Genomic DNA, 27,854 nt, shown 5'->3' on the forward strand with positions numbered 1-27,854 from the left:
TTAAAAATCTCCCCACAAAGAAATTCCAGGCCCAGATGGCTTTAATTCTTAATTCTTATCACACACTACAGGAAAAATAATGCCAATTCTATATAGACTCTTCCAAAAAATTAAAAAGGAAAAAATACCCCTCAACTGATTCTATGAGGCCAGTATTACCCTAATACCAAAAGCAAATACATTATATGAAAACTTAACACTCTCCCTCCCTCATGACCACAGACATAAAAATTCTAAACAAAATTTTAGCAAAAATAAAAAATCCAATAATACATTACAAGGATAATACATCATGATCAAGTAAGAAACTCAAGGTTGGTAACTCACCATATTAACAACCTAAAACAACAACAACAACAACAATAAAAACCCTCAACAGACACAGAAAAACCATTTGATAAATTCAACATCTATTCCTGTCAAAAACCCTCAACAAACCAGAAGTAAAAGAGAACTTCCTCAACCTGAGGAAGGGTATCTATGAAAAATGTATAGCTAAAATCACACTTAATAGTCAAAGACTCACTGCTTTCCCCCTAAGATTATGAACAAGACAGGAATGTTCACTCTTAACTACTCCTGTTAAACACTGTCCTAGAGGTTCTACCCAGTACAATCAGGCAACAAAAATAAAATGCATCCAGACTGGAAAAGGGGAAGTAAAACTGGCTTTATTTACAAACATAATTATCTACACAGAAAATACAATGGAATTTACAGAAAAACTATTAGAACTAGTAAGTCAGTTTAGGAAGATTACAGAATACAAGACCAATATTCAAATATCAATTCATTTCTATATATTAGCAATGAACAATAACAACTGAATTTTTAAAAAATACCATTTAGAATAGTATCAAAAATATGAAATGCTGGGGGGCACCTGGGTGGCTCAGTAGGTTAAGCGTCTGCCTTCGGCTCAGGTTATGATCTCAGCATCCTGAGATGGAGCCCCACATCTGGCTCCCTGCTCAGTGGGGAGTCTGCTTCTCCCTTTCCTTCTGCTGCCCCCCCTGCTTGTGCTCTCTCGCTCGCACTCTCTCTCTCAAATAGATAAAATCTTTAAAAAATATATGAAATACTGGAGATGAATCTGACAAAAGATATAAAAGATTTTTATAGTGAAAACTATAAAATATTACTAAAAGAACTTAAAGACCTAAATAGAGAAAATGTCCCTCTTCAAAAGACAAAATATTAATATGTCCATTCTCCCCGCAACTGATCTATACATTTAACACAATCCCATTAATATCCCAGCAGTCTTCATTACAGAAATTGATAATAGGACTCGCAAATTCTTAAGGAAATGTGAAGGACCAAGAACAGGCAAGACAACTCTGAATAAGAACAAAGTTGGAGGACTAACACTGTTTCAGTAATTACTACAAAGCTACAGTAGTCAAGATAGTGTGGTTCTGGCATCCAGATAGACAAAGAGATTATTGGAACAAGAGACCTGATATAAACCAATACATGCATAGGCAACTGACTTTCAACAAGTGAACTGACGATGCAATAGGAAAAGAACAGCCCTTTCAAAGAAATGGCACTAGAACTGGATATGCACATGCAAAAAAAAAAAAAAAAAAAAAAGAACTTGGATTCATACTTTGTTCCATATGTAAAATTAACTCAAAATGGAGCATAGATCTAAATGGAAGACCTAAAACTATAAAACTTCTAGAAGAGAACATAGGAGAAAATATTTGATACCTTAAATGAGGCAAAGATTTAGATGCAATACCAAGAACATGATCTATTAAAGAATAACTTGATAAATTGGAACTTAATTAAGAACTTCTCTTCAAAAGACATCTGTTAAGAGAATGAAAATATGAGCCAGACTGGAGGAAGTCTTTGCAAACATATATTTCCAGACGACTTAGAGCCAGACTATATAGGAATTCTCAAATCTCAATTAGAAAACAAATAATGCAATATAGACACGGGGAAAGATGTGCGAGAGCCACTTTACCAAAAAAGATATATGGATGTCAAATAAGCACATGAAAAGATGCTCATTATCATTATTCACTGAGGAATAACTACTTTGGAAAACAAATTAGCCATTTAAGTTAAACATACACCCACCATATGATCCAGACTTTCCACTGGCAGGTGAGAAAAAGAAACATGTGCATACAAAGACTTGTCCATGAATTTCATAGAAGCTTTATTTGTAATAGCCAAAAACTGGAAATAGCCCATATTTTCATTAAAATATGATAAACAAATCATGGGATATTCACACACTGGAATACTACTCAGCAATTAAAAGGAATACACTATTGATATGCACAAGAACTTGCATGAATTTCAAAGGCATTGTGGTAAGTAAAAGAAGCCAACCTCAACATCATAGTCTCAAAACTATATATACCATATGATTTCATTTACATGACATTCTCAAAAAGAGAAAACTATAGTGATGGAGAACACATCACTTGCCAGGGTTTACAAGTGTGGACAGAGGGTGTGACTATAATGGCAAAGCACAAGAGAGTTTTGGGGGGTAATGCAACTGTTCTGTATCCTGACTGTGGTGGTAGTTACACAAATCTATACATGTATTTATAGAACATCACACACATACACCCCATAAAAAAAATTTGTTAAGGCAGCATACTCTACACACAACACAGACATATTCCCTCCATCCCTCTTTCCCTCCCTTCCTTTCTCTTTGGTTTTCTTCTGCTTTCATTCTGCAGTGTATCAGGTAATCATGAATATCAGACTCCAGAGATCTTCTGCATTCTGTTTTATAAGTATATAATAAGAATGCACTATGTGTATGTAATATAATTTATTCAACTGCATATGGACCTTTAGGCAGTTTCCAGTATTTTTCAATTACAAATAATGTTACGAATAACCTTGTGCATATGTATTTGTATGTCAGAAGTTTACCTTCTGGGCTAATTTCTAGGATTGGGATTGCTGGGTTAAAACACTAAACATGTATGTAGTTGTGTCAGATCATGTGCCAAATTTCATACCATTAAGGCTGTACCTTTTTTTTTTTTTGTTAGTGATCATTTGTTGAAATAAAATCCTGAGCAAGTGTAACTATAAGAGATAATACATTAATAATGAGTTCTGAAATAATAATACTATTATTTTAACCAATTTCTTTTTTTAAAGATTTTTTATTTATTTGACAGAGAGAGACACAGCGAGAGAGAGAGAGCACAAGTAGGGGGAGTGGGAGAGGGAGAAGCAGGCTCTCCGCTGAGCAAGGAGCCCAATGTGGGGCTCGATCCCAGCACCCTGGGATCATGACCTGAGCAGAAGGCAGACGTTTAAGGACTGAGCCACCCAGGCGCCCTAAGGCTGTACCTTTTTTTGCATTCCCACCATCAAAGTCGTGCTTTCCCACAGGCTCACCAGAGGTATTATCAAGCTTTTAAACTTTTGCCAGTCAGATAAGCGAGAAGTGGTAGCTTATTTGGTTTTTTTTTTCCTTAGACAAAAAGGACATTTGTCAATTTTTAAATACACTTTTTAAATAACAGCTTTATGGAGATATAATTCACATACTATGGAATTTCCCATTTAAAATACACAATGCATAGTTTTTAGTGTATTCACAGAATTGTTCAATCACCACCACTAATTCCAGAACATTTTCATCTGCCCAAAAAAGAAACCCCAAACCTTTTAGCAGGCACTCCCAATTCCTTCCTCCCCTAGTCCTAAGCTTTCTGTCTCTATTGATATACTTTCTGGCTCTAAGGATTTGCCTATTCTGGACTTTTTTTTTGTGGTCATACATGGTCTTTTGTGACTGGCTTCATTCACTTAGCATGTTTTCAAGGTTTATTTGTATTTATAGTCTGCATCCATACTTTATTCTCTCTTATGGCTGAATAATATTTCATTTTATTATCCATTCATGAGTTGATGGGACATTTAAGTTATTCCTACTTTTTGGCTATTATGAAAAATACTTCTATGAACATTCCTATATGAGTTTTTGTGTGCACATATGTTTTCATTTCTTTTGGGAATAGACCCAAGACAACTGCTGGAACATACAGTAACTCTATACTTAGCATTTTGAGGAACTGCCAGCCTGTTTTCCAAAGAAACTGCACCATCTTATATTCTCAATAGCAACGTATGACATTTTAATTTTTTTACATCTTCACCAATACTTGTTACTACCTGTCATTTTTATTACAAGTGTATCGGTGGGTGTGAAATGGTATCTCATTTTGGTTTTGATTTGTATTTCTCTGATGGCTAATGATACTGGCCATCTTTTCATGTGCTTATATTGTTTGGAGAAATGCCCATTCAGATCCTTTGTCCATTTTTAATTGGGTTCCTTTTTCTATTGAGTTTAAGAGTTCTTTATATGTTCTAGATACATGTTCCATATCAGGTATGTAATTTACAAAAATTTTCGCCCATTCCCTTTCTTGACATTGTCCTTCGAAACACAAAATTTTTTCATTTTGATGACGTCCAATTTATCTATTTTTTCTTTCACTGTTTGTGCTTTTGGTGTCTTATCTACCAGGGAAACTAAAGTACAGACTCAATATTTTTGACAGGCTAAATAACGGCTCCTCAAGACGTCCACATCCCAATCCCCAGAATCTGTGAATGTTACTTTATATGGCAAACGGAATTTTGTGGATATGATTAAGTTAAGGATTTGTGATGGGGGGATCATCTTGGATTATCTACAGGAGTCCAGTGTAATCATATTGGTCTTTACAAGAGGGAAGCAGATCAGAGGATCAGAAGGCAATGTGACAATTAAAGAAAGAAGCTTGAATGAATGAAGCAAGACAGTAGAGTGATATAAGGGCCATGAGCCAAGGAACGCAGGCAGCCTCTAGAAGCCCACAATGGAGAGGAAAAAAATTCTCCACTTATGCATCTAGAAGGAACACACACCTGCCAACATCTTGATTTTAGAATTCTGCCTTCAGAACTATAAGAGAATAAATCTGCATAGTTTTAGGACACTAAAATCGTGGTAACCTGCTACAGCAGCAATAGGAAATTAATACAGGGTGCAAGGTTTTAATTGGGGGACTGGCCATATAGGCACTCTCTGCCTCGCACATTTCAGACTCCCTGAAGGAAAGCAGGTATGTAGCATAAACCACATGGACTTAGGATCTACTTACAGAATTTCTATTCTATTCCACTTATCTGTCTATGTATATACCAATACCTTACATTTTCCAAGCATATAATGGCTTTACAGTACATGTTTTAACTAACTGCTTGTGCTACTCACACCTCATAACTTTCCTTTTTCAGCATTTTCCCAGCATTCCTACATGTATATTTTTCCATATGAACTTTAACATCAACTTTTCTAACTCTATAAAAGTTGTGTTGGTATTTTTTAATTGCATCTGTGTCAAATTAATGTTAACATAGGGAGAACTGACATCTTTATGATGTTGAGTTCTCCTATCCAAGTGCAAGGAATGTCTTTCCAATATTCAAATGTACTTCTCTGGCTTCAAGAATGTGTTAAAGTTTTCCTCAGATTCTGCACATTTCTTGTTATTCTTAAAACTACTTTCTGCTGTTAAAAGGCTAGTATCCAAAATCTATAAAGAACTTCTTAAACTCAACACCCAAAGAACAAATGATCCAATCAAGAAATGGGCAGAAGACATGAACAGACATTTTTCCAAAGAAGACATCCAAACCGCCAACAGACACATGAAAAAGTGCTCAACATCGCTCAGCATCAGGGAAATCCAAATCAAAACCTCAATGAGTATCACCTCACACCAGTCAGAATGGCTAGAATTAACAAGTCAGGAAATGACAGATGAAAGGCACACCACCAAAAAAAAAACAAAACTATTTTCTGGCGGGGATGTAGAGAAAGGGGAACCCTCCTACACTATTGGTGGGAATGCAAGCTGGTGCAGCCACTCTGGAAAACAGTATGGAGGTTCTTCAAAAAGCTGAAAATAGAGCTACCATACGATCCAACAATTGCACTACTGGGTATTTACCCCAAAGATACAAATGCAGGGATCTGAAGGGGTACGTGCACCCCGATGTTTATAGCAGCAATGTCCACAATAGCCAAACTGTGGAAAGAGCCAAGATGTCCATCGACAGATGAATGGATAAAAAAGATGTGGTATATATACACAATGGAATATTATGCAGCCATCAAAAGGAATGAAATCTTGCCATTTGCAACGACATGGATGGAACTGGAGGGTATTATGCTGGGCGAAATAAGTCAATCAGAGAAAGACATGTATCCTATGACCTCACTGATATGAGGAATTCTTAATCTCAGGAAACAGGCTAAGGGTTGCTGGAGTGGTGGGGGGTGGGAGGGATGGGGTGGCTGGGTGATGGACATTGGGGAGGGTATGTGCTATGGTGAACGCTGTGAAGCATGCAACACTGTTGAATCACAGATCTGTACCTCTGAAGCAAATAATACATTATACGTTTAAAAAAAAAAAAAAAGAAGATAGCAGGAGGGGAAGAATGAAGGGGGGGAAATCGGAGGGGGAGATGAACCATGAGAGACGATGGACTCTGGAAAACAAACTGAGGGTTCTAGAGGGGAGGGGCGTGGGAGGATGGGTTAGCATGGGGATGGGTATTAAAGAGGGCACGTTCTGCATGGAGCACTGGGTGTTATATGCAAACAATGAATCATGGAACACTACATTAAAAACTAATGATGTAATGCATGGTGATTAACATAACATAAAAAGAAAAAAGGCACACCACCAAAAAAAAAACAAAACTATTTTCTGTTGTTGCTATTACTATTGATAACTTTTTGGCAATGTCTGAAATATTTCAAAAGCTTTTTTTTTTTTTAAGATTTTATTTATTTATTTGAGAGAGAGAGAATGAGAGAGAGAGCACATGAGAGGGGGGAGGGTCAGAGGGAGAAGCAGACTCCCTGCCGAGCAGGGAGCCCGATGTGGGACTCGATCCAGGGACTCCAGGATCATGACCTGAGCCGAAGGCAGTCGCCCAACCAACCGAGCCACCCAGGCGCCCCTATTTCAAAAGCTTTTAAAAGAGTTTGGTAAAAAGGAGGAAACAAAGAAAGAAAGAGAAAAAATAAAACCATAAATGAAATGCACCCATCATCTAGAGGGAGCAAATGTGTGAATGTGAGAGTAGCCTGTTAGCAGTTAGCAGCCTAAGTTCAATGGGCATCATGGACAGGTTTTCTAGAGGCAACAGAGATGTGGGTTAATTCACCATGAGAGTTCAGTGGAAGGATTTTAAGATAATTGCTGCTGTAATGCAAACAGCCTAAATCAGTAGCTTAAAGTAAAAACCATAAGAAAATTTCATTTGATACAGCATTAACATCTATCCCTAATAACTCTTAAGACTAAGACTCTTAAAAATGTAAGAAATTTTCTATTATCAAAAACATCTAATTTCAACCAACTGCCACAATCATACTTCACAATGAGACACTGAAGAAGTATTTCCCTATAAAGATGAAAAAAGATAAGGCCTGCTTTTTCACTATTTTTATTTAACGGTGTTCTAATACTCTAGCCAATGCGACAATACATGTAAACATACATATTAATATTATTGAATAAGCTGTTATTCAATCATTTGGGGCCTACAAAAATGGCAATTTCAAATGGTTCAATTTAATGTGTGTGTGTGTTTGTGTGTGAAAGGAAAATAGAAAATATTAAAAAAGATGTCAACAAGTTCCAAATTTGTCTAATATTTTAATGCAATCCTAATCAAAAAGCAAATAGAGGGGCGCCTGGATGGCACAGTCAGTTAAGCGACTGCCTTTGGCTCAGGTCATAATCCCAGGGTCCTGGGATCAAGCCCAGCATCAGGCTCCCTGCGCAGTGGGGAGTCCGCTTCTCCCTCTCCCTCAGCCCCTCCCGCTGCTTGTGCTCTCTCCCTCTCTGTCAAATAAATAAAATCTTTTTTAAAAAAAGCAAATAAAAAATTTTATATTTTCTTCAAAATGATTTTAGGGTTTGTAGAGAATAAAAACAAGACAGACAAGAAAATGTTTTTGGAAGAACAGCAATTTAGGGGGACGGAATGACCTGCCAAGCCAGCTAATAAAATGGACAAATGAATAAAATAAAATAAAATAAAAATAAGACAAAGATGGAATACTTAAAATAAATTTAAAACAAAAATATACATCAGTTAGGAAAAAAACAAAATCAAGTAACTCATCCAAGTATGAGAGAGAATTTGCATGAAAAGGAAATACTGTGTATAACTCAATAACTGGTGTTAAGGCAACTAACCATTTGAGAAAAATAGATTCCCTACCAGATACCAACAGACTGATGAATTAAAGGTTTTCCTTTACAAATAGAATCACAGAGAAAAAAATATTGAATATATTTCATGCATAGGGCTTTTTACACATAACAACAAAGGCAGAAACCATAAAGGAAAAGAGTGACAGATTTGGCCAATAAATTTTAAAATAATGATATAAACATAAAATTGAAATGTAGAAAATTGAAATGCAAATGGAAATTTGGAAAAATGAAATCCTTAATTGTTCACTTAAGTCAAAAAGAAAAATCCAAACCCCAACAGAAAAATTGACAAAAGACAGAATCAAACAATACAAAAGAAATACAAATGGCTAGCAAATGTATAACAGTATTCAGTCTTACTAGTAATTTTTTAAATGTGTCAGACACTGTGTTGAGAGCTTTTTACCCACCACCTCAGTAAATCTTTGCAACAACTCAATGAGAAAGATGCTGTTATTATCCCTACTCTATGGATAACGAAACTTTGACATAAAGTGGTCAGTCATACTTACCAAAGTCACAGCCAGAAAGCAGATGGCCAGAGACCAGAGCCACACTGTGAGTCACTATTTCCACTTCCCAATATTACCTCTTAGAGTCCTAGGCAAGGCCATGAGTTCTCTCACTGACTGAGGTAACTCACAAAGCAGTTCTGATATGATCTTCCTCCTCCAACTCCTTGCCATACACAGAACAGTGGTGTCCGGAATTCTTTCTTCGTGGACACACATTTTGACTTAGGTCCATATGCAGAATACCACCTAGGATCACTCAAAATCTCCCGAGGTTATGAGTCTCAGAATACCAGCTAGAGCTCTTGAGCCCTCCTCTCTGAACCTGAGGTACTTCTTACACCTGACTGTCTCATCACTCAGTGGTACAAACCCGTGGTTAAGAAACAGTAGCAATTTTTAAAAAGTCAATTAAAACAAAGTGACAACTTTTCTTGCCAGATTGGTGAGGACTTAAAAGAAGAGTAACAGCCAATGAGGGAAAGCAGGCACCCTCACAAAATATTGTTGAAATGTGAACTGATAGTTTTTTTCAAAGGCCATGTGGCAAATATCTATTTTTCAAATGGGGAGCAGGGGGAGAAAAAGCAAGAGAAGGAACAGAGACTAGAAAATTGATGACTGATGTTCTTTTTTTTTTTTTAAGATTTTATTTATCTATTTGAGAGAGACAGCCAGAGTGTGTGTGAGAGGGAGAGAGAGAAACTGAAGCTGACTCCGCACTGAGCACAGAGCCTGATGTGAGGCTCGATCCCACAACCGCGGTATCAGGACCTGAGCCGAAACCAAGAGTCGGACACTTAACCAACTGAGCCACTCAGGTGCCCTGGTTCTTTGTACTTGATAGATTATAGAAACTGTTCTCCATTTACTCATCCATATTTTATAACTTGTTTCATTTTTACAATCAACATGAATTTTTTGTGAAAGTGAAAAGTTTTTCCAAAACTGACCTCCAAACTGTATGCATAGGAGGACTTATATTATACTGTCTCATTTTACTGGAGATTAGAATCATGTATTATATTATCACAAGCAAGCACCCCCCCAGGAGTACTGACAGCCACAGAGGAATTGTAACCAAGAATTTATCTGAAGAGTTAAGGAAGAAGGACTGGCACCCCACATAGGGCTAATGTGAGGATTAAATGAGATAAGGTATGCAAAGCAATTAACACAGTGCTTGCACAAAGAAAGTACGTGATAAACATTAGCCATCGTCATTAAGTAATTATAGGCATTACCAATTAGAGGCAATAACTGCAAACGTACTATAGTCCCGAAATGGTGAAAAATCAAACTTGTATAAATACTACCATTTCAGAAATACCTTGTCTTCATTCTGGTTCATCTTTAATTGGTTATGGTTCACTGCTTCTACCAAGACAGGACTGAAGGTGTTCAAACACATAAAATGCTTGGTCCAGGAAGAACATGACCCAGTCCTTACCCTCCAAAAACTCATGCTCCTATACGAGCACAAATAAACCCAAATGCAGTTGGGAAGGAACTGACAATATTCAGAAATTTTCTATTTACAAGACTCTCTAAGATCCTATTAAAATTCAATCTAACTCCAGCCTGCTTCTTTCTTGCATCTTCTTCTCGTCAACATGAGTCTCAAGTAACCTTTTTTCACATCCAGACAGAACCCAAGAGAAGCCCCCGGTATGGTGAGATAAACCTTTAAATATGAAATAATTCCCCTACATGTGAAAGATCTGAAAAGAGAAACTGACTCTTGGTAGTGCTAACCACTACTTCATTCCCTAATTTGCAAATCAAGAAGCAATACTTCACATGAAGTCACCAATTCACCAAGCATTTCTTAAAGTGATCCAGTTTGAAAAGCACACTGCCCTCTCTTATGCACTGCTCTACCAAATAACTTTTGGAATGACAAACTTTATTTATTAAAGAGCTCTGAGATAAGGCTTAAGTTCTAGACACACCTTTCTACTATAAATAATTCGTTAGAAAATCTTCTGCTTCCAATTTAATCATTCCCCAAAAAAGAATATCCAGGTAGGGCCCTTGCCATACCATGAATACAAACTGCTAATTAATTTCTATTAGTAGAGTTGTCTTGGGCTATTTCTCAAACTTTACTGTTGCGACAGTTTTTTACTATCACATGTTTTGATCCAAATGTAATACTATAACTATATAAAACAGAGTTAGTTAAGAAACAAAGTTAGACTGTCATAACATTTTGCAATCGTAACTAATTTAGAAAATAGTCACAAATTTCTTAGAACTTAAGAAGACTTAAAATATGTTTCAGTTTATAGGTAAGCAATCTAAGGAAATACTTTAAGCATGTAGAATATTTTGTTTCAAATACAGAGCATGTTTGTTTTCTCAAACACTACAAGTTCATAACACTTACTCATACAATAATTGAGATAATTTGTTAAAAAATGCAGGTTTGATTTATAGTAGCATAAAAAATAAAATACCTAAGAATAAATATAATAACCAAGAGGAGAAAGGCTTGTACACATTGAAAACTACAAACACTGCTGAAAGAAATTAAAGACAACACAGATAAATGGAATGACATCCCATGTTCAGGAACTGGAAGACAATACTGTTTAGATGTCCAAACTACCCAAAGCAATTTACAGATTCCATGCAATCCCTATCAAAACGACAAGAGCATTTTTTGCATAAACAGAAAATACCATCCTAAAATCCATATGGGATTTCAAGGGACTCCAAACAGCCAAAACGAACTCTGAGGATTTACACTTCCTGATTTTGAAACATGTAACAAAGCTACAGTAACGGAAAGTGTGGTACTTGCATAAAGAGACAAACAGACCAATGGAATAGAGAGCCCAGAAATAAATTCTCATATATGGTCACATGATCGTCATACAAGGGCTCCAAGACCACTCACTGGGGAAAGGACATCTCTTCAACAAATGGTGCTGGGAAACAGGGTATTCACAAGCAAAATAATGAATGTGGACACTCATACAAAAATTAACTGTAAACAGATTAAAGAATAAAATGAAAGATGTAAAACTAAAATTCCTAGAGAAAACAGGGGAAAAGCTTCATGACATCGGATTTGACAATGTTTTCTCAGGTAGGACATTAAAAGCGCAGGCAACAAAAGCAAAAACAGACAAATGGGACTACATCAGACTTAAAAACTTCTGTGTATCAAAGGTTACAATCAAAAGAGTAAAAGGGCAACCTATGGAATGGGAGAAAAGTATCTGCAAATCATCCATCTGATGAGGAGTTAATAACCAGTATATATAAAGAACTCCTGCAACTCAACAACAGAAATAACCCAATTTAAAAGTGGTCAAAGGACTTGATAGATACTTCTCAAAAAAATAAAAATAAAATATATATATATGAATGGCCAGCAAGCCTATAAAAAGATGCTCAGTATCAGTTACAAAAATGCAAATGAAAACCACAATGAGATATAACCTTACATTCATTAGGATAGCCACCATAAACAAACAAACAAAAACAGAAGATAACAAGTAACAGAAGATAACAAGAATGTGGAGAAACTGAACCTTTGTAAACTGTTGGTAGAATTGTAAAATGGTGCAGCTACTATGGAAAATAGTATGGCAGTTGCTTAAAAAATTAAAAATAGGGGACGCCTGGGTGGCTCAGTCGGTTAAGCAGCTGCCTTCAGCCCAGGTCATGATCCCAGGGTCCTGGGATCGAGTCCCACATCAGGCTCCTTGCTCAGCAGGGAACCTGCTTCTCCCTCTCTCTCCCTCTGCTTGTGCTCTCCCTGTCAAATAAATAAAATCTTAAAAAAAAAAAAAATTAAAAATAGGACTACCTGGGCGCCTGGGTGGCTCAGTCGTTAAGCGTCTGCCTTTGGCTCAGGTCATGATCCCAGGGTCCTGGGATCGAGCCCCGCGTCGGCTCCCTGCTCTGCGGGAAGCCAGCTTCTCCCTCTCCCACTCCCCCTGCTTATGTTCCCTCTCTCGCTATGTCTCTCTCTGTCAAATAAATAGATAAGATCTTAAATAAATAAATAAATAAATAAATAAATAAAAATAGGACTACCATATGACCCAGTAATCCCACTTGTGGGTATATATCCCAAAAGAATTAAAAGCAGGATCTCAAAGAGACATTTGCACACCCATGTCCATAGCAGAATTATTTACAACAGCCAAGAAGTCAAAGCAATCCAAACGTCCATTGGTGAGTAAATGGATAAATGAAATGGAAAAAAATGGTATATAAATACAGCAAAATATTACTGAGCCTTAAAAAGGAAGGAAATCCTGTCACATGCTACAATATGATGAACTTTCAGGACATTATGCTAAGTGAAATAAGCCAGCCACAAAAAGACCCTGCATGATTCCACTTATATGAGGTATCTAAAATATTCAAATTCATAAAAATGGAAAGTAGAATGATGGGGCTGGAGCAGGGAAGAGAGATGGGGAGTTGTTGTTCAATAGATATGGATAGAGTTTCAGGTGTACAATATGAAAAAGTTCTGGAGATCTGTTCCACAACAATGTGAATACACAATACTACTGAACAGTACTCTTAAGATGGTTAAGATGGTAAATTTTATGTGTTTTTTTTACAATTATATAGAAACAAACAAATAAAGCAGGTTTGACACTTGATCGTGACAGACATGTCAAGGATCCTCTTAGACTTTAGGCATTTTTCAGACCCTTGCTCTAAGTGCTCTATGTAACAAAATGAATCAGACAAAGAGTTATGGCTTTCTAAGAATCTTTCTAAGGCAATCACACAGGAATGAAAGAAAAACTGATCTAGTACTATGAATGAAACTAATGACCACCTAACCCAAAAATGCCTTCATAAGAATGAACAAAGTATTAGAAATGAACTTCTTTGGGAGCTCCTGGACCTCTAATGGAAGTCTCAAAGAGATTTCCCTATTGTCAAAAGCTGATGCCACTACCAGCCTTTGGATTATCTCCAGTTCCTTTTAATCAGGGCTAGTTTCTGAGAATATTCCACATGTCTAGGCTAACTTGTCATACCAATCCAGAACTAAGGAATGTTCACAGATTTTAGTCTTAATCTTGACCTGAGAATCTATCAGGTACTTAAATCATTGAGAACAGAGTCAGTAGCTTTCATTACCAAGTATCTGTTCCCTAGGTTATCTATTCATGGGTTTCCTTGGTTTCCTGTTAAGAATGTACATGATCCAGAATTGCCTGTGATCATTTTAATGGTTAACGATATGGATGATATGGATGTTTACAGCTGGTTAAAAAAAAAAAAAGTGCACTTCAGTGGAATACTTAATACACTGCCTCTGCAGGAACTGGCAGTCCTGCTCTTTCTCCAACTGGTATATATCAAAATCTACTACCTTAAGTACTCATCCAGGATTATATAGTTGGTTCTAGGAACAGACGGCTTGGGATGAACATGGCTCAACTACCTACCAACTCTGTTACCTTCAGAATACTACTTAATTTCTCTGTGCCTGTTTCATGATCTATACATTGGTGTATAATAGAATCTGAAACCTTAAAATCCAAAAGTTACAGAAGTGTGGTTTACATAAGTGTATATCGCTCAGTTACAGGGAAAAGCAACATGCAAAGAAAAAAGTGGTGTCACCCTATGTCTTATTATAGCAGAATTCCTAACGACACCAGCAACCAAGGTCCAAGTTTCACCTGTACTCTTGACTCTCAGCCCAGTCTCAGGTATAAGGGGGAAGATAAGGTCATTTTGGGTAAACCTTCATTTAAAACTGAATGCCTGCTATGTGCATACATAGCTATTGACCAAGGTTCAAAAATTCCAGTCTGGGTGAAGAAATGTCCCCCATAAAATTTTAAGTTGCTAAATGTGTCAGAATGAGTAACAAAGACAATGCAAACAGAAATGGAGAAAGTCCGGAGGGGAGAGCCCACCGCAATGCCTCCGGGCTGGAGGCTGTGGGAGAGCTGACCAAGATGGGGAACAGACACTGACACCACTTGCTAAGGGGTCAAAAACAAGACCAAGTGGCAGAGAGAATAATCACAGCATTAATAAAAACTGGGAAACCAGGATGGTGTGAGATAATTCTGACCTGGACATGCGCAGTGCATATGGGTGGCTGCACACACGTGTGAAGGAAGACATCCCATGGGCGACTAGAAAGCAGTGACTGACGACTAAGGCAGGATGATAACCAAGAAGTACAAAGTCATGGAAATGAAAGGAGAAAAGTTCCAAGAAGCAGCTATCAACAGTGTCTGATGCTGCTTAAAACAGATAGTGAGGAAAAATTCAGCCCCAGAAAAAAAGGCCTCTCCATCTGCCAAGGCCGGTCAGAAAGCTCAAGCCACGTGTAGATGGAAAAAGAGTTTCTAAAATATCAAGCACTCAGCAATGATTTAATTTTTCCCCAAGAGTAGTTTGGCTTATTACTACTCCGGATGATAACAAATTAGATGATTTTACATCTACTCTCAAAGCTGATCTTTTTTGGCAAGAGTCTATGAGGACCCACTGAAAGGATTATAAAGAGAAGGAAAATAGTCATTAACAAGAGAAAGAGAGGACACACTTTTTCCAACTACAGGATTCCAAAGCTTCTGGCAGTAGCAAACAGCTTTTAGTAAAAGTAAGCCAACAAAAGTTCATTAGTGAAGCAGTTTTAACAAAGTAACGTTCTACTTACTAGGCTCAAATTAAAGAGTAGCCATTCTACCACCATACAAAAGATTAAAACAACTCACTCTTAAGAAAATCACTTCTAAAAATATTTTTACATTATAAAGTAATAATTTGATTAGAAAAAAATACCACTCCTAATCAATTCTACCATCCTAAAACAAATCCCCTAATTACATTTTAATTTCTTTTCTTGTGGCCTTTATTACTAAGTATTTTGTTCATATGCTTTGTAGATAAAACATTTTTGGACCCTCCTCCTGTGTCTGTCACAAATACAAACTTAAAAACAAAAATTTCTACACAAAACTAAAGTATCCTGGGTGGCTCAGATGGTTAAGCATCTGCCTTCGGCTCAGGTCATGATCCCGAGGTCCTGGGATTGACCCCCACATCGGCGGAGCCTGCTTCTCCCTCTCCCTCTGCCTGCCACTCCCCCTGCTTGTACTCTCTGTCAAATAAAAAACAAAAAAATCTTAAAAGAAAAAAAAAAAAAGTACCCAGCAAACAAGTTTAAAACCCCTAATAAAGAATACCAAACTTTGCCTTGCCATTAATAGCCAATTAATACATGTGACATTGAAATTTGTCACAGACTAAAACAACCATATTCCTGAAAATCTATCCAAGTTTATATCTACTAGATACATAAAATGTAGCTTTTTATTTATAATAAATTAAAAGACAACCATGCCTTCCAAAACCCACTTGACAGTGAAACTTTATTACCTGATATAAGATGCTCTTTTCAAAAGCTCCTATCTGCTGGCCACAATGGGCAAATTAATAAATCAAAATACTACTGGGGCGCCTGGGTGGCTCAGTCGGTTAGACATCCGACTCTTGGTTTTGGCTCAGGTCTTGATCTCAGAGTCGTGTAATCAAGTCCCGCATTGGGCTCGGTGCTCAGCGTGGAGTCTGCTTGCCCCTCTCCTTCTGCTCCTCTCTCTCTCAAATAAATAAATAAAAGTCTTTTAAAAAAAAATCAAAATACTACTAAAAGTTATGTGTTTAACATACATACACATATTTTCATACATATTTTTATATTTTTACTACACATATCTATTTTCACTATTCTCAATATCTAGATCTTAGCTTCAAGAAAAATTTTGACACCAATCCAGAATAAGTGAGTTATCTGTAGTAATCATAGTAACTTCTTCCTCTCCCAACTCTTTCAAAATCCTTACAAACTGTAGAGCACAGCCAAAATATTCTGAAAGGTCCCTTTTCTCTGAAATAATTATACACCCCCACTGATCAGTAAAATTGGATGTTAAGATACAGGAATGTTAAAACATCCAGGATGTTAAGACAAGGAATGGCTCATGCTTCTGACTTAAGGAAATTAACATCTAGTCCAAACATAAAAAACTGCATTAGATAATGCACTTAGCTATTTCTGCTGTTTTTCTTCAAGAGACAATGAGTTTTATTTTGTTGTGAAGATTTTCTAGTGAAATTCTGCTGCAACTGACGAAAAATATACAAAATACCAAACACCCAGAGAACCATCATTAATATTGCAGGAAAATCTTAACTCTGAAAAATCACTAGTTTATACTACTAGCATAAACACAAAAAATCCTCAGGGTATAAATTGACAAACTGAACTTAGCTACCTTCAGAAATCTGCCCAGGCTTCCTAAAAAAACTCAACAGCACTTTTTTAGGGCAAATGCTGTATTTGTGACCTATCAGATGCCAAACTCATGGTATCACCATCATGTAAAAATCAATCTCATTTCTTCTACTAACTCAAACAAAAACAATACTATAGTTTGATCAGCAAGAAGGCTGAAAGCACAGGCCATTTTTGGAGCAACCTTCACAGAATTCTTGATTAGAACCAGATTGTATCTATGATGGGCAGAGGCTTATGTTCTATAATAGTATAATTACCATCAATATCTTGACTAGCTGGTTTGTACATTCAAACTGTTCGTACAGACACAACATGGGCCACAAAAGCTGTTTGATTCTGCCAGGACCACTGACTGATTCAACCACATCTTTTCATACTTTACACCCTGGCAAGAAATTCTCCTCATCTGAGCCTTACACTTAGGGGTATTAGAGATATTCACTAAAACTTACAAACTAAACAAACAGGAAATTAGCAAATATAATTTAGGCTGACGTTTCTCAAACAAGGGATTTGTTAACTATACACAGAAAATTAGCATATATATGGCTGTGGGGGGGAAAGCAGCAGAAGGATAATATAAACTTAATGTTTTATGAGACTCAATCATTATTTTATTTCCCTGTGCTAATGGCCCATGAAGATAGTCATTCACTCAAACAAATGTTAAGTCCTTACTGTGTGCCTGGCACTGTATAAGGTAAGCAAAAGAACAGAGAAGCAAGGACACAATACCTGCCAAGGACTACTTGGAACAAAAGGAGACATGCCCATTAAATTACTGTACTGTTTTAGCTTTATTGGACACCAACTACATGCCAGACCGTACTGGACACACAATCATCTAACTGCAGATCTGTAACCAATCAATGAACTATGACAGTAACAGGCCTGACTAGTCCTAAAGCAGCAATATTTTATTCTGGAAATAATCTTGCCTCTGTCAATTAATTCTTTCAACAGATGGCAATTCTCTTAATAATTTCCACCTATGTTAACCCAGACTAAGGTTGCTTACAGAGTTAAATGAGAGAATGGAATGTTTTGAACAGTAGAGAGAAACACATTAGTACTTTAACATTAATTTGGTTTGCATTTAGCTATTGCCTTCAATAACGATAACAAGTGACTTAAATCATAAAGCAGAACACCAACCGGAAAGTTACTGTGGCAAAACATTATTTTCTTGTAGTGGCAGTTTAGTGGAAAGTGGAAGCTAAACTAACAAGTTCTGCTTAGCTTTTTAAAAACCATTCACTTTTGGTGATTTCTTTGTGAAAGCTCTGTGACCACTCATTTCCCTAGGGTCAAAAAAAGGTGGTGCCGACACAACTACAGATTTGGTCCTCTAGGTTACAAAGTAATTTTTAACCCTGTAGAAGTACCAGTTTTACATTAGTATCATTCGATACTAATGGGTTTTTTAAAAAATAGGGGTCAGTTCTTAACTAAATTACAATAAAGGTTTGCAAACTAGAAACGATATTTGTTTTTAAACTCTGCCACATTAAAGATGACACCCAATCTTAAAATAAATTAAAAATGTAAACAGACTTCCAATAGCTTACTATAGAACTAAACAGAACTGTATTATATATACCGAACTGCTAGCTAAACAACCAACACTGCAAAGCGATAAAGGAGAGGGAAGCTGAAGAAAACAAGATTCCTCTTCAAGAAATGTTTGAACAAATTCAAAGTAAAATTTTGTAAGCTATGTTTTGAACCTTTTCCACCAGTCTTGCTATTTTTACTACGACATTTTCTATGTGCACGCCGTTATCAAAACCACAACCAAAGGGGGGAAAGTGTCCTAAAATTTGAGTATTAACAGCAATCAAATCTAAAAATATGCCCCTCCTACACAGTGGGCCAAGTGGCAAGAAGATACGAGAACTCAGGAAGTTTTGAAAAGGCAGTGACAGCAGTCAAGAGGAAAGACAAGGGGAAGGAATCACGGAGAACAAGAACAACTCCGTGCAGCCAACGCCGCGAGTTGGCATTGGAACTGCAAGTTCCCGGCTCGGGACGGGACTCGACCGAGCAACTTCGCGCCGGACGGAGCTGCGCGCTCGGCCGCCCTCCGAGCCCCGAGCCGCAGCCCTTCCTCCCCGCTCGCAGCCCCGCGGCCGCCTCCGGGAGGGCGCGCTGACAGCCGCGGGGCCGGGCCTGGGAGATGCCGGCCGGCTGACACCCACCTTCCTTCTCCGCCCGCGCCGCGGCCACTACGAGGGTCATCACCAGGTGCAGCGCTCCCAGTAGGCCGGCGGCCGCGCTCCGCGGGCCCCCGCCGCGGCTGGCCGCGGGCTCCACACCGGCCCCTGCGGACGTGGAGGCGGCGGCGGCTCCTGCTGCTCCTCCTCCAGCCCGCTTCCCCATCCCTGCCGGCCGGGGGCCGCCGCGCTCGAAGTCCGGCGCGGCCCTTCTCGGCGAGGCGGCGGCAGCGGCGGCGCGGGAGCCGTGGTCCGGATTTTGGCCGCGGCGCCGGGTGCGAGAGCGGTTCCGGGCCCAGGGCTCGGGCTCCGGGTGTGGGTCCGGGTCCGTGCGTGCGTGTGAGCAAGAGTGTCAGTCACGGCCTCGGCCTCGGCATCGCCTACGAAGAGTCGAAGCGGAGAGGCCACGGGTCAAGCACGGCGGGCGGCCATACTGGAAACGGGCACGGGCCGCGGGCTCTGGGCGCTGGCCTGCGAGGGGCGGGGCGCGGCCCTGGGCACCGCCCCGCCGTACCGTCACCTAGGGGGCCAGCAGGTCAGTCTGTCTGCCCCGGCGTCCGTGGGTCCGAATTTCTTGTCCCGGTCTCGGAGGCCCACGCCTTCACGGCCGGACAGGACACAGGCAGTACAACCCCAACCTGTCACCGCTGCCCCGCGGAGGAGGAGGAGGAGGGAGGCAGGCCCGGGCCCAGCCGCCAGGACTTATGATGGCGGTTCACGCTTCGCAGAGGCAGTGACGGCAATCACGTGGAGACAAGGAGGCCTTGCCGCGCAGCCGCCTTGGGGTGTGGGCGGGGCCGGGAGGAACTGCGGGGCACTGGGGGAGGTTCGCCCGCTGCTCCAAGGCGGGAACTAACCCCTTGCATCTCTGGTACTGTAATGCGAGAGCCTTCCAGAGGACGGGGTGCGCCTCCGGACCTCGAGGCCCAGCGCGGAAAATCCATTCCAGTGACTCCTCCTCGTCTCACTTCCACCTTTCGGGCCGCCTGAGAATACTCCTGGCCTGATTCAGTTCCTGGCGCTTCCTTGAGGACAGGGACCCACTCCATTCATCGTTATATCCTCAAGACACACTACACAGAAGCGCTTGATGGAATCATCTTGCTCTTGGAATTGTGCCTGCTTTGCTGCGGGAAAATCCTTTGCTGTGTGTATATAAAGCAGCAGTGACCCTGGACGGGGAGGGCAGATCGTTCTTTAGAAAGTGCCCAGTGGCCGTGCTGGCTTTGTCCGTCTTGGAAATTCTTAAGACGTTTTATACAGCTAGTTCCTGCAAGGCCCAAATCAAACGCCTTCTTTAGTATCCTTCAGGAAGCCTTCTCATGCCTCTTTCCAAGGAAAATAAGATTTCAGAAAGGCTTACGAAAGAAACTCAAAGTGCTACCCTATGCAGTAGTCTTCTTTGTCAAGCAAGCACTTAAGTTTTTTATTTATAAATTAATATATTTTTAATAGCCTTACCCTAATGATTGTGAAAAGCAATTTTCTTTTCCTGAATATTAGTGTTAAAATTGAATAATCAGATTTTGTTCTTGATGTAATGTAGGAATAATTATCTCTAAGTTGGATTTTCTGTATTTGTGTATGTAAGGAAAGAGATTTCTAGAAGGCTTTTAACTCACTAAAGAAATCAAGCCCAAGGAAAAGTAACTGAGTGCCTTAGCTGGGGCAAAGAGTACTTTCCAATGTGCAGCACAAAGAGTTGGCAACCCTCCCCCCATTACCAGGTTCAGGGCAGACAAGTCTCTCCGACTATGAAATGCTCAGGTTCTCTTACACAGGAATCAACTACATCCCCTGATTAGCCTGAGGCTCAAGAGCCACATGGGAAATAACTTGCATATGTCTATAATTGGAGCTTAGACATATACAGACATGTTTGATCAGAGGCCAATTTCCCATGAAGCTAGTGAAGCTTAAGTTTTAGGGCTCCTCTCCTGCATAAGTTCCTTCCAAGGCCTTCCACCTAACTGTGTATTTATAAAGCTTTACTCTTGTTCTTAATGGGCACTCCCCAATAGTTGTAGAAGCTTCTAGAGCCCACTGTATCTGAACCTTCCCTGTACCTAATGGACATTGGGAGCCAGAGGGGTGATAGTGGAAGTTTGTTTCCCAGAAAGGAAAAGGAGACTGCTGGGAGAATAATAATAAAAGAAGAAGGACTTACTAGACAGCTTGGTAAACTGTGTTGAGCACCCGGGGTTGAGCCACCATCACCCCATTATCCCCTCTCCCCCAACACTTGTGTTCCTCGGGAAGGAGAGAACTAGGAGTTAAAACAGAAGAAACGATCACCAAGGACCCTTCTGAAGTTCTTGATTAGCTCCAGACCTCCCTTCTCCCCTTTGAGGAATTAGAGAGACCTGGGCATTTGGCAGGTGGAGGCAGGCTCTTCAGCTGGCAAAATTAGGGAAAACCTGCTAAACCAGCAGTTCTCAAAGTGCTAGACCAGCAGCGTCTGCATCACCTGGGAGCTTGAGATCCAGCAATCCGTTTTAACAAGCCACCTGAGTGATTCTAGTACATGCTCAAGTTTGAAAACTGTTGACATAAGCCAGGAACTATAGGTTGTTGGGACTTCTCATCTTCTACTTGCTTTGCTCTCTAGCCAGATTAGTAAACTACTATTAGACGCAGAGTTAAAAGGAACTCAGATGAATTTGGGCTTAAATCCCAGCCCTGCCTTTATTAGCTATATGATGATAGGCAAATTGCTCAACTTTTCTGGCCTCACTTTCCTTTTATGTAAAATGATACCTAATAAATTTGGGAAGATGAAGCAAGATGTTTATAAACGTATAGGCTATGTCTGGCACATAGTTGGAGATTGTCAGAGGTAGCTATTGAGTACTTATTTTTTCAAAACACCATATTAGGCACAGTGACAGTTTCAAAGATCATTGATTGATTTATACTCCCACTTCACTCACAAAATATTTGAAGAGGCTTACAAGAATACTTGCATTTAATAAAAATACATTTGAATTAAAATTTGGAACCAAGAGGAGAAAACACTGTTGGAAGTCCCATGGCTCTACCTCCCTGGCTCCCTCGTTGACTGCATGTGGTCTCCTGGTGTGGGACGCTATGCTTTTTCAAGTCCCAACTTCAAGTCACTAGCCAGACCTTGCTGTGTCTATTGCTGATCCCACCCCAGCATCTCATAGATGTCTGAAACTCACATGAACTCCTAATCGCCCCCAGCTTGCTTTATCCACAGCTTTTCCTATCTCCAGAGCAACTCCGACTATCCAGTTGCATAGGCCATAAACCTAAGAGTTATTCTTTACTCGTCTCTGTGTATATCCAGAATCTAGCCATTTCTCACCACCTTCATGGCACACTCTGGTATGAGTTGCATCATCTTCTGCCAGGAATTCTGCAAGAACTTCTTAACAGTTTCCCCTGTTTCCAGCTACTTTTACAGTGAAAAGTTTTCACTCACAGCACCTGCCTAATGGAATGCTGTGTTATACTTCAACGGGTTCAAGCCAACTGAAGCTGATAAAGGACTGTGAACTTCGAGTGACCCCTAGACCAGACCCTTATTAGACCTGACTGAAGACTTGTTCCTGTCCAGTGAACAAAGGGCCTTGTTTTATCCAATGCTGTTCTTTCCTACCCAGAGTCCTGGTTTTCCATCCTTAATTAGCATAACCACCTCGAACCCCTTTCCCTCTCTCTAACACTTAAAAAACCCTGGCTTTTCCCACTTCATGAATTATTTACTCAGTGAATTTTTCACTGGTGTATTTCCTTTCTTGACAAGTATATAGACTCAGCTTTGATTTTTCTTTCTTTTAGTTCTGGTGCTCTTTGCTTGATATTTTGACATAAATTTGCACACTTGTTGTCAACACAGCAGCCAGAATGACCCATTTAAAACATAAGACATCTCATCCCTCCTGCAGTGGCTCTCATCTCAGGGTAAAAGCCAAATCTCTTATGATGATGACCCACATGGCTGTACGTGATCTGGCTCCCTGTGATCCTTGACTTCCAGGCTTAGTCTGTTTCAGCTCAATCACCACCGTTTTGTTCCTCAAACATACCACGGATGCTTCTGCTCCAGGGTCTATGCCCTAGCTCTTCCTTCTGTCTGAAATGCTTTCTTCTCCACTTCTCTGCTTGGCTCACCCTCTCACTTCTTTTCAGGCTTGACTCAGTTACCACCTTCTCCGTGAAGCATACTCTGATAACCATTGTTAATACTGCAGTTCAATATGCCCACTCCCAAGTCCAATCCTCCTTACTCTTTGCTCATTTTCTCTTTTTCCCATAAAACTTATCAGTTTCCCTAATACTATATATTTATTCATTATGTATTGCCATTACCTTTCACCCCCATCTGTTTTGTTCACTCGTGCATCCCAAGCTTCGAGAATATACTAAGCACTTACTAACACTTATAGAATGAATGAATGAATGAGTGGATGGAAGGATGAATTAATTAATGAATAGAACCAAAAGATAAAGAGCAGTAAGACATACTCCTTCCACTCCACGGAACTTAAAATCCAGTGGATAAGATAGAAATGTACACACTATAATAGGTGGGAGGGAACCAAAGGAGAGAAGAGGAGAGGGAATATGACGGCAATCTGGGTTCTGCCAATTCCTTTATGTATCCACCTTTTCAACATCTTCAACTGATTTTTCTTTGTTTTCAGTTGCATGTCTCTTTCATCTAGTTCAGATATGCATAAAGCCCACAGCAATCAGGTGAATAAGAAGAAAGATAGCATATTAAGAGCCTTCTTCAGGGGTGCCTGGGTGGCTCAGTCATTAAGCGTCTGCCTTCGGCTCAGGTCATGATCCCACAGTCCTGGGATTGAGCCACGCTTTGGGCTCCCTGCTCAGCGGGAAGCCTGCTTCTCCTTCTCCCACTCCCCCTGCTTCTGTTTCCTCTCTTGCTGTGTTTCTCTCTGTCAAATAAATAAAATCTAAAAAAAAAAAAAAAGTCGTCTTCAATATACAGAGTGATCTCTTCATTTTGTCTGCTGTGTGTCTTATTCCTTGTTAGGTTTCTTTTGGTGGTGTTCTTTTAAAAAAGAATCAACTCACAAAGCCCCAGGTTTAAGTCTGCTCCACTTACTATGTAAATCGCTGCAGCCTAGGGTAGGGCAAGTAAACACAGAGGTTTATGCTGTAGGATGAGGATAGTGGTTTATGAGGTGGTGAGCTGAGCTCACTAGGTGGACTCTATCCTATTTGAAGCTCTTTACTGTATGTTCCTCAAGACCTGATTCCTTTGCAGTTTCCAAATTCAAGTGAACTAAGGCCTCATCAAAGACAATAACCGCTACCACATATACACCTCTGCTAATAAGCATCTTGATTTCAATGCTAGAATTTACTACAGTTTTGTTTAATATGTTTCTTTCAAGCTGACTGACACATTTTATAAGCCTATAGTAATCTTTCTAGCATTTGTAAGAAATATTTTTGTGGTAAACATCCCAATTAGAAATAAACCAAAAATTTCAGCCTGCCATTCAAATTCTCCACAACATGCTCCGATATCTACCTTTTTCTCTTCTAGAAGACTTATCATTAATCTTACGACTTTTTGAAATGTTTTATGTGGTTTGGTGGTCTTTCCAGTAAAAGGAAGGAGATAATATTCTTGAGGACAGATGATGCCTCAGTATTTTTCCTCTTCCTCCCACCTCCCCTGCCATTGTCCTCTCTGGTCCTCAATAAGTACTTTGAAATAGGATTTTAGGCTGCCCTGAGTTTCTGAACTGTCCTAAACACCATTATTTTTTTTTTTTTAAGATTTTATTTATTTATTTGACAGAGAGAGACACAGCGAGAGAGGGAACACAAGCAGGGGGAGTGGGAGAGGGAGAAGCAGGCTTCCCGCTGAGCAGGGAGCCTGATGTGGGGCTCAATCCCAGAACCTGGGATCATGATCTGAGCCGAAGGCAGACGCTTAACGACTGAGCCATGCAGGTGCCCCTCTAAACACCATTATTAGAAAGACCTACTTCAACCATCATTCAATTGCGCTTAAGGTGTCACCGTTTGGTGGTAATTAGCAGCCTCGAAAAACCATTCAGGGGGAAAAAAGACACTGAACAATGTGTTGAGGGATTTTTTTGTTCCTACTTCTCCCTATTATTTAACTGTTTGCAACTAAAATTTCCGGGAACGTTCAGTAAAGGTGAGGACCAACATATTCAAGATGCTCAGATGGAGATCAGAAATGGCGAAAAACAGAATTAAGACGTTAATAATGTATGAGAGTAAAATGACATCTGCTAAGATGTGCTATAGGAAAGACACAATTTTCTCTGCCAAGTCCAGTGTGAGTTCCACAAATGAGGAATTAAGAATTGGCCATTATGTGTGCATCCTGTAATAGCAGTCTGAGAGCAGTTATCGCAGCTAAAACACACACATGCTTGTGCAGTGTTTTCTCTAAAGCGAATTCTACTTTCTCTAAACATCATTATGTTAATTTCTGGTATCTTAACCACAAGTTAAATTTTTTTTGAGAGAGAGAGAGAGAAAGAAAAAGAGAGCGCATGCAAGTGCACACACGAGGAGGGGGAGGGAGGGGTGGGATAGGGGGAGGAGGGGAGGGAGAAAGAATCTTAAGCAGGTTCCATGCGCAGTGCAGAGCCCCACTTGGGGCTCCATCCCACCACCCTGAGATCATGACCTGAGCCGGAATTCAAGAGTCGGGCACCTAACCGACTGAGCCAGCCAGATGCCCCTAAATTTTGTATTTTAAGTCTGGTATTTTCAAACCATGCAACATGGCTGTTAAACGTTTTTATGACCACAAATTAACAAGTCTGAATTACTCTTAAAAGAAAAGTGTCATCAAAGAAATAGTGCAAGTTCTCAAGAGTAATATTTGTGTTTCAGAGTTAGTCTACATTATGGTTAACATCTGTATTCTATCATTAAGGTTTGATGCTTTGAATGCCTTTCATAGTACACAGGCCAGGGAATATTAATAGCAGACTCCTTGATCTTCATAAAATATGCGTTTTGTCACACAATGGAAAATATGAGAACTTTTGTTGCTGTTGGAGAAAATATTGTTTTCTTTTTAGCAATGTGGTTTCACTTGTGAATAGCCTCACACCAAAAATCCATAGGATTTTAGAACAAGAAATGACTGTAAATATTTAGTTAAGGCTTTGGAAGTATCCCCTCCGCGTCCAGCTATTGTTTGGCAGATTACTCAGCCTTTCTAAATCTGTTTCCACAGTTTCATATTCTAAAAAATGGCAAAAAATAACTGCTGAAGGCTAGTTGTAAGGATTGAATAAGCTAACTTGGAGCTATCTTGCACCTGTCAAGTGCTCACTAATGTTCCTGTTGTAATAATGATTATCATTCCAGAAAAGAAAACTGAGGCCCAGGAGTGAAGGGGCCTGTCCAAGATAATGGCAGAATTTCATTCTGTGTTTCATCTTTAGGTCCATTTAATTTAATATTTTATATGTCTACGGTGTTTTATTTAGCAGAGTGTTCTTATAATTTTTGTATTCATCTTATAATAATGCCAAAGGCTGAGGAATTAAAACTCTACTGCTCTACCTAAGTGATCGCACAGATCAAGCCAGTAATATCGTAAGAGGCGAATCAAATGATTCCTCAAGAGGGCTCTCCCTTTATGAAAGCTCTCCCTTATTAGCCAGAGCTTGAACTTCCCTGAAATTACCAACTCAAGCCTGAGCACTTTATTCAAGCCAAGGTAGGCCAGATTATGATGTGATAACAAACAACCTCCAAATTTCAATGACTTAAAAAAACAGACTTGTTTCTCTCTTCCGCTACACATGCGCCCAGGACCACAGCTGATGGAGTAAAGTGGGTCTCTGTAGCAGAGTGAAGAGTGCTCTTGAGGGTCTGATGATGGCAATTAAATGACCTGATGGAATTGATTTTCCTCCCGTCTACTCACAACACATTGGTCCAAGCAAGTCATATGGCTGCACCTCACTTCAAAGGACGGGGAAGTGTAATCCTGCCTATGGCTGTAAGGAGAGAGGGCAGGACAATTTAATAGCCCTAATGACTACCACAGGCTTTAAATTATTTTCTCTTCTCCTTGGAAAATAAGAAACAGCAGCCTGAGAAAAGATGGTGGAAACTGGTTTCAATTTCTCATGAGTTATAAAGTTGTACAGACTAGCCTTAACTTTCTAACATTTATACTTTGTTGGTTGGTTTAATATGTTTTTGTTTGTTTTTAAGTTTTTACTTAAATTCCAGTTAATATACAGTGTAATATTAGTTTCAGGTGTACAATATAGTGACTCAACACCTCCATACACCACCGGGGCTCATCACGACAAGTGCCCTCCTTGATCCCCATCCCCTATTTCTCCCATTCCCCCACATACCTCTCCTCCAGTAACCATCAGTTTGTTTTCTATAGTTAAGAGTCTGTTTCTTGGTTTGCCTCTCTCTTTTTTCCCCAGGATTGTTTGTTTTGTTTCTTAAATTCCACATAAGAGTGAAATCATATGGCATTTGTTTTTCTCTGACATTTTGCTTAGCATTATATTCTCTA

General features: G+C 39.5%; 1 protein-coding gene across 1 annotated transcript in view; it reads right to left on the reverse strand.

Moving 5' to 3' along the window:
• TMEM131 (transmembrane protein 131) overlaps window positions 1-19,998 on the reverse strand; it is a 232,772-nt gene extending 212,774 nt beyond the window's left edge. The window contains exon 1 of the mRNA XM_078056643.1: window positions 19,304-19,998. Within this exon, the coding sequence (XP_077912769.1) occupies window positions 19,304-19,484 (181 nt within the window). The 5' untranslated portion in view covers window positions 19,485-19,998. The remainder of the gene's footprint in view (window positions 1-19,303) is intronic.
• Window positions 19,999-27,854: the final 7,856 nt, after the last annotated feature.

This window comes from Halichoerus grypus, chromosome 10 (assembly GCF_964656455.1).
Source record: "Halichoerus grypus chromosome 10, mHalGry1.hap1.1, whole genome shotgun sequence".
In the NCBI taxonomy this organism is placed as follows: Eukaryota; Metazoa; Chordata; class Mammalia; order Carnivora; family Phocidae; genus Halichoerus; species Halichoerus grypus.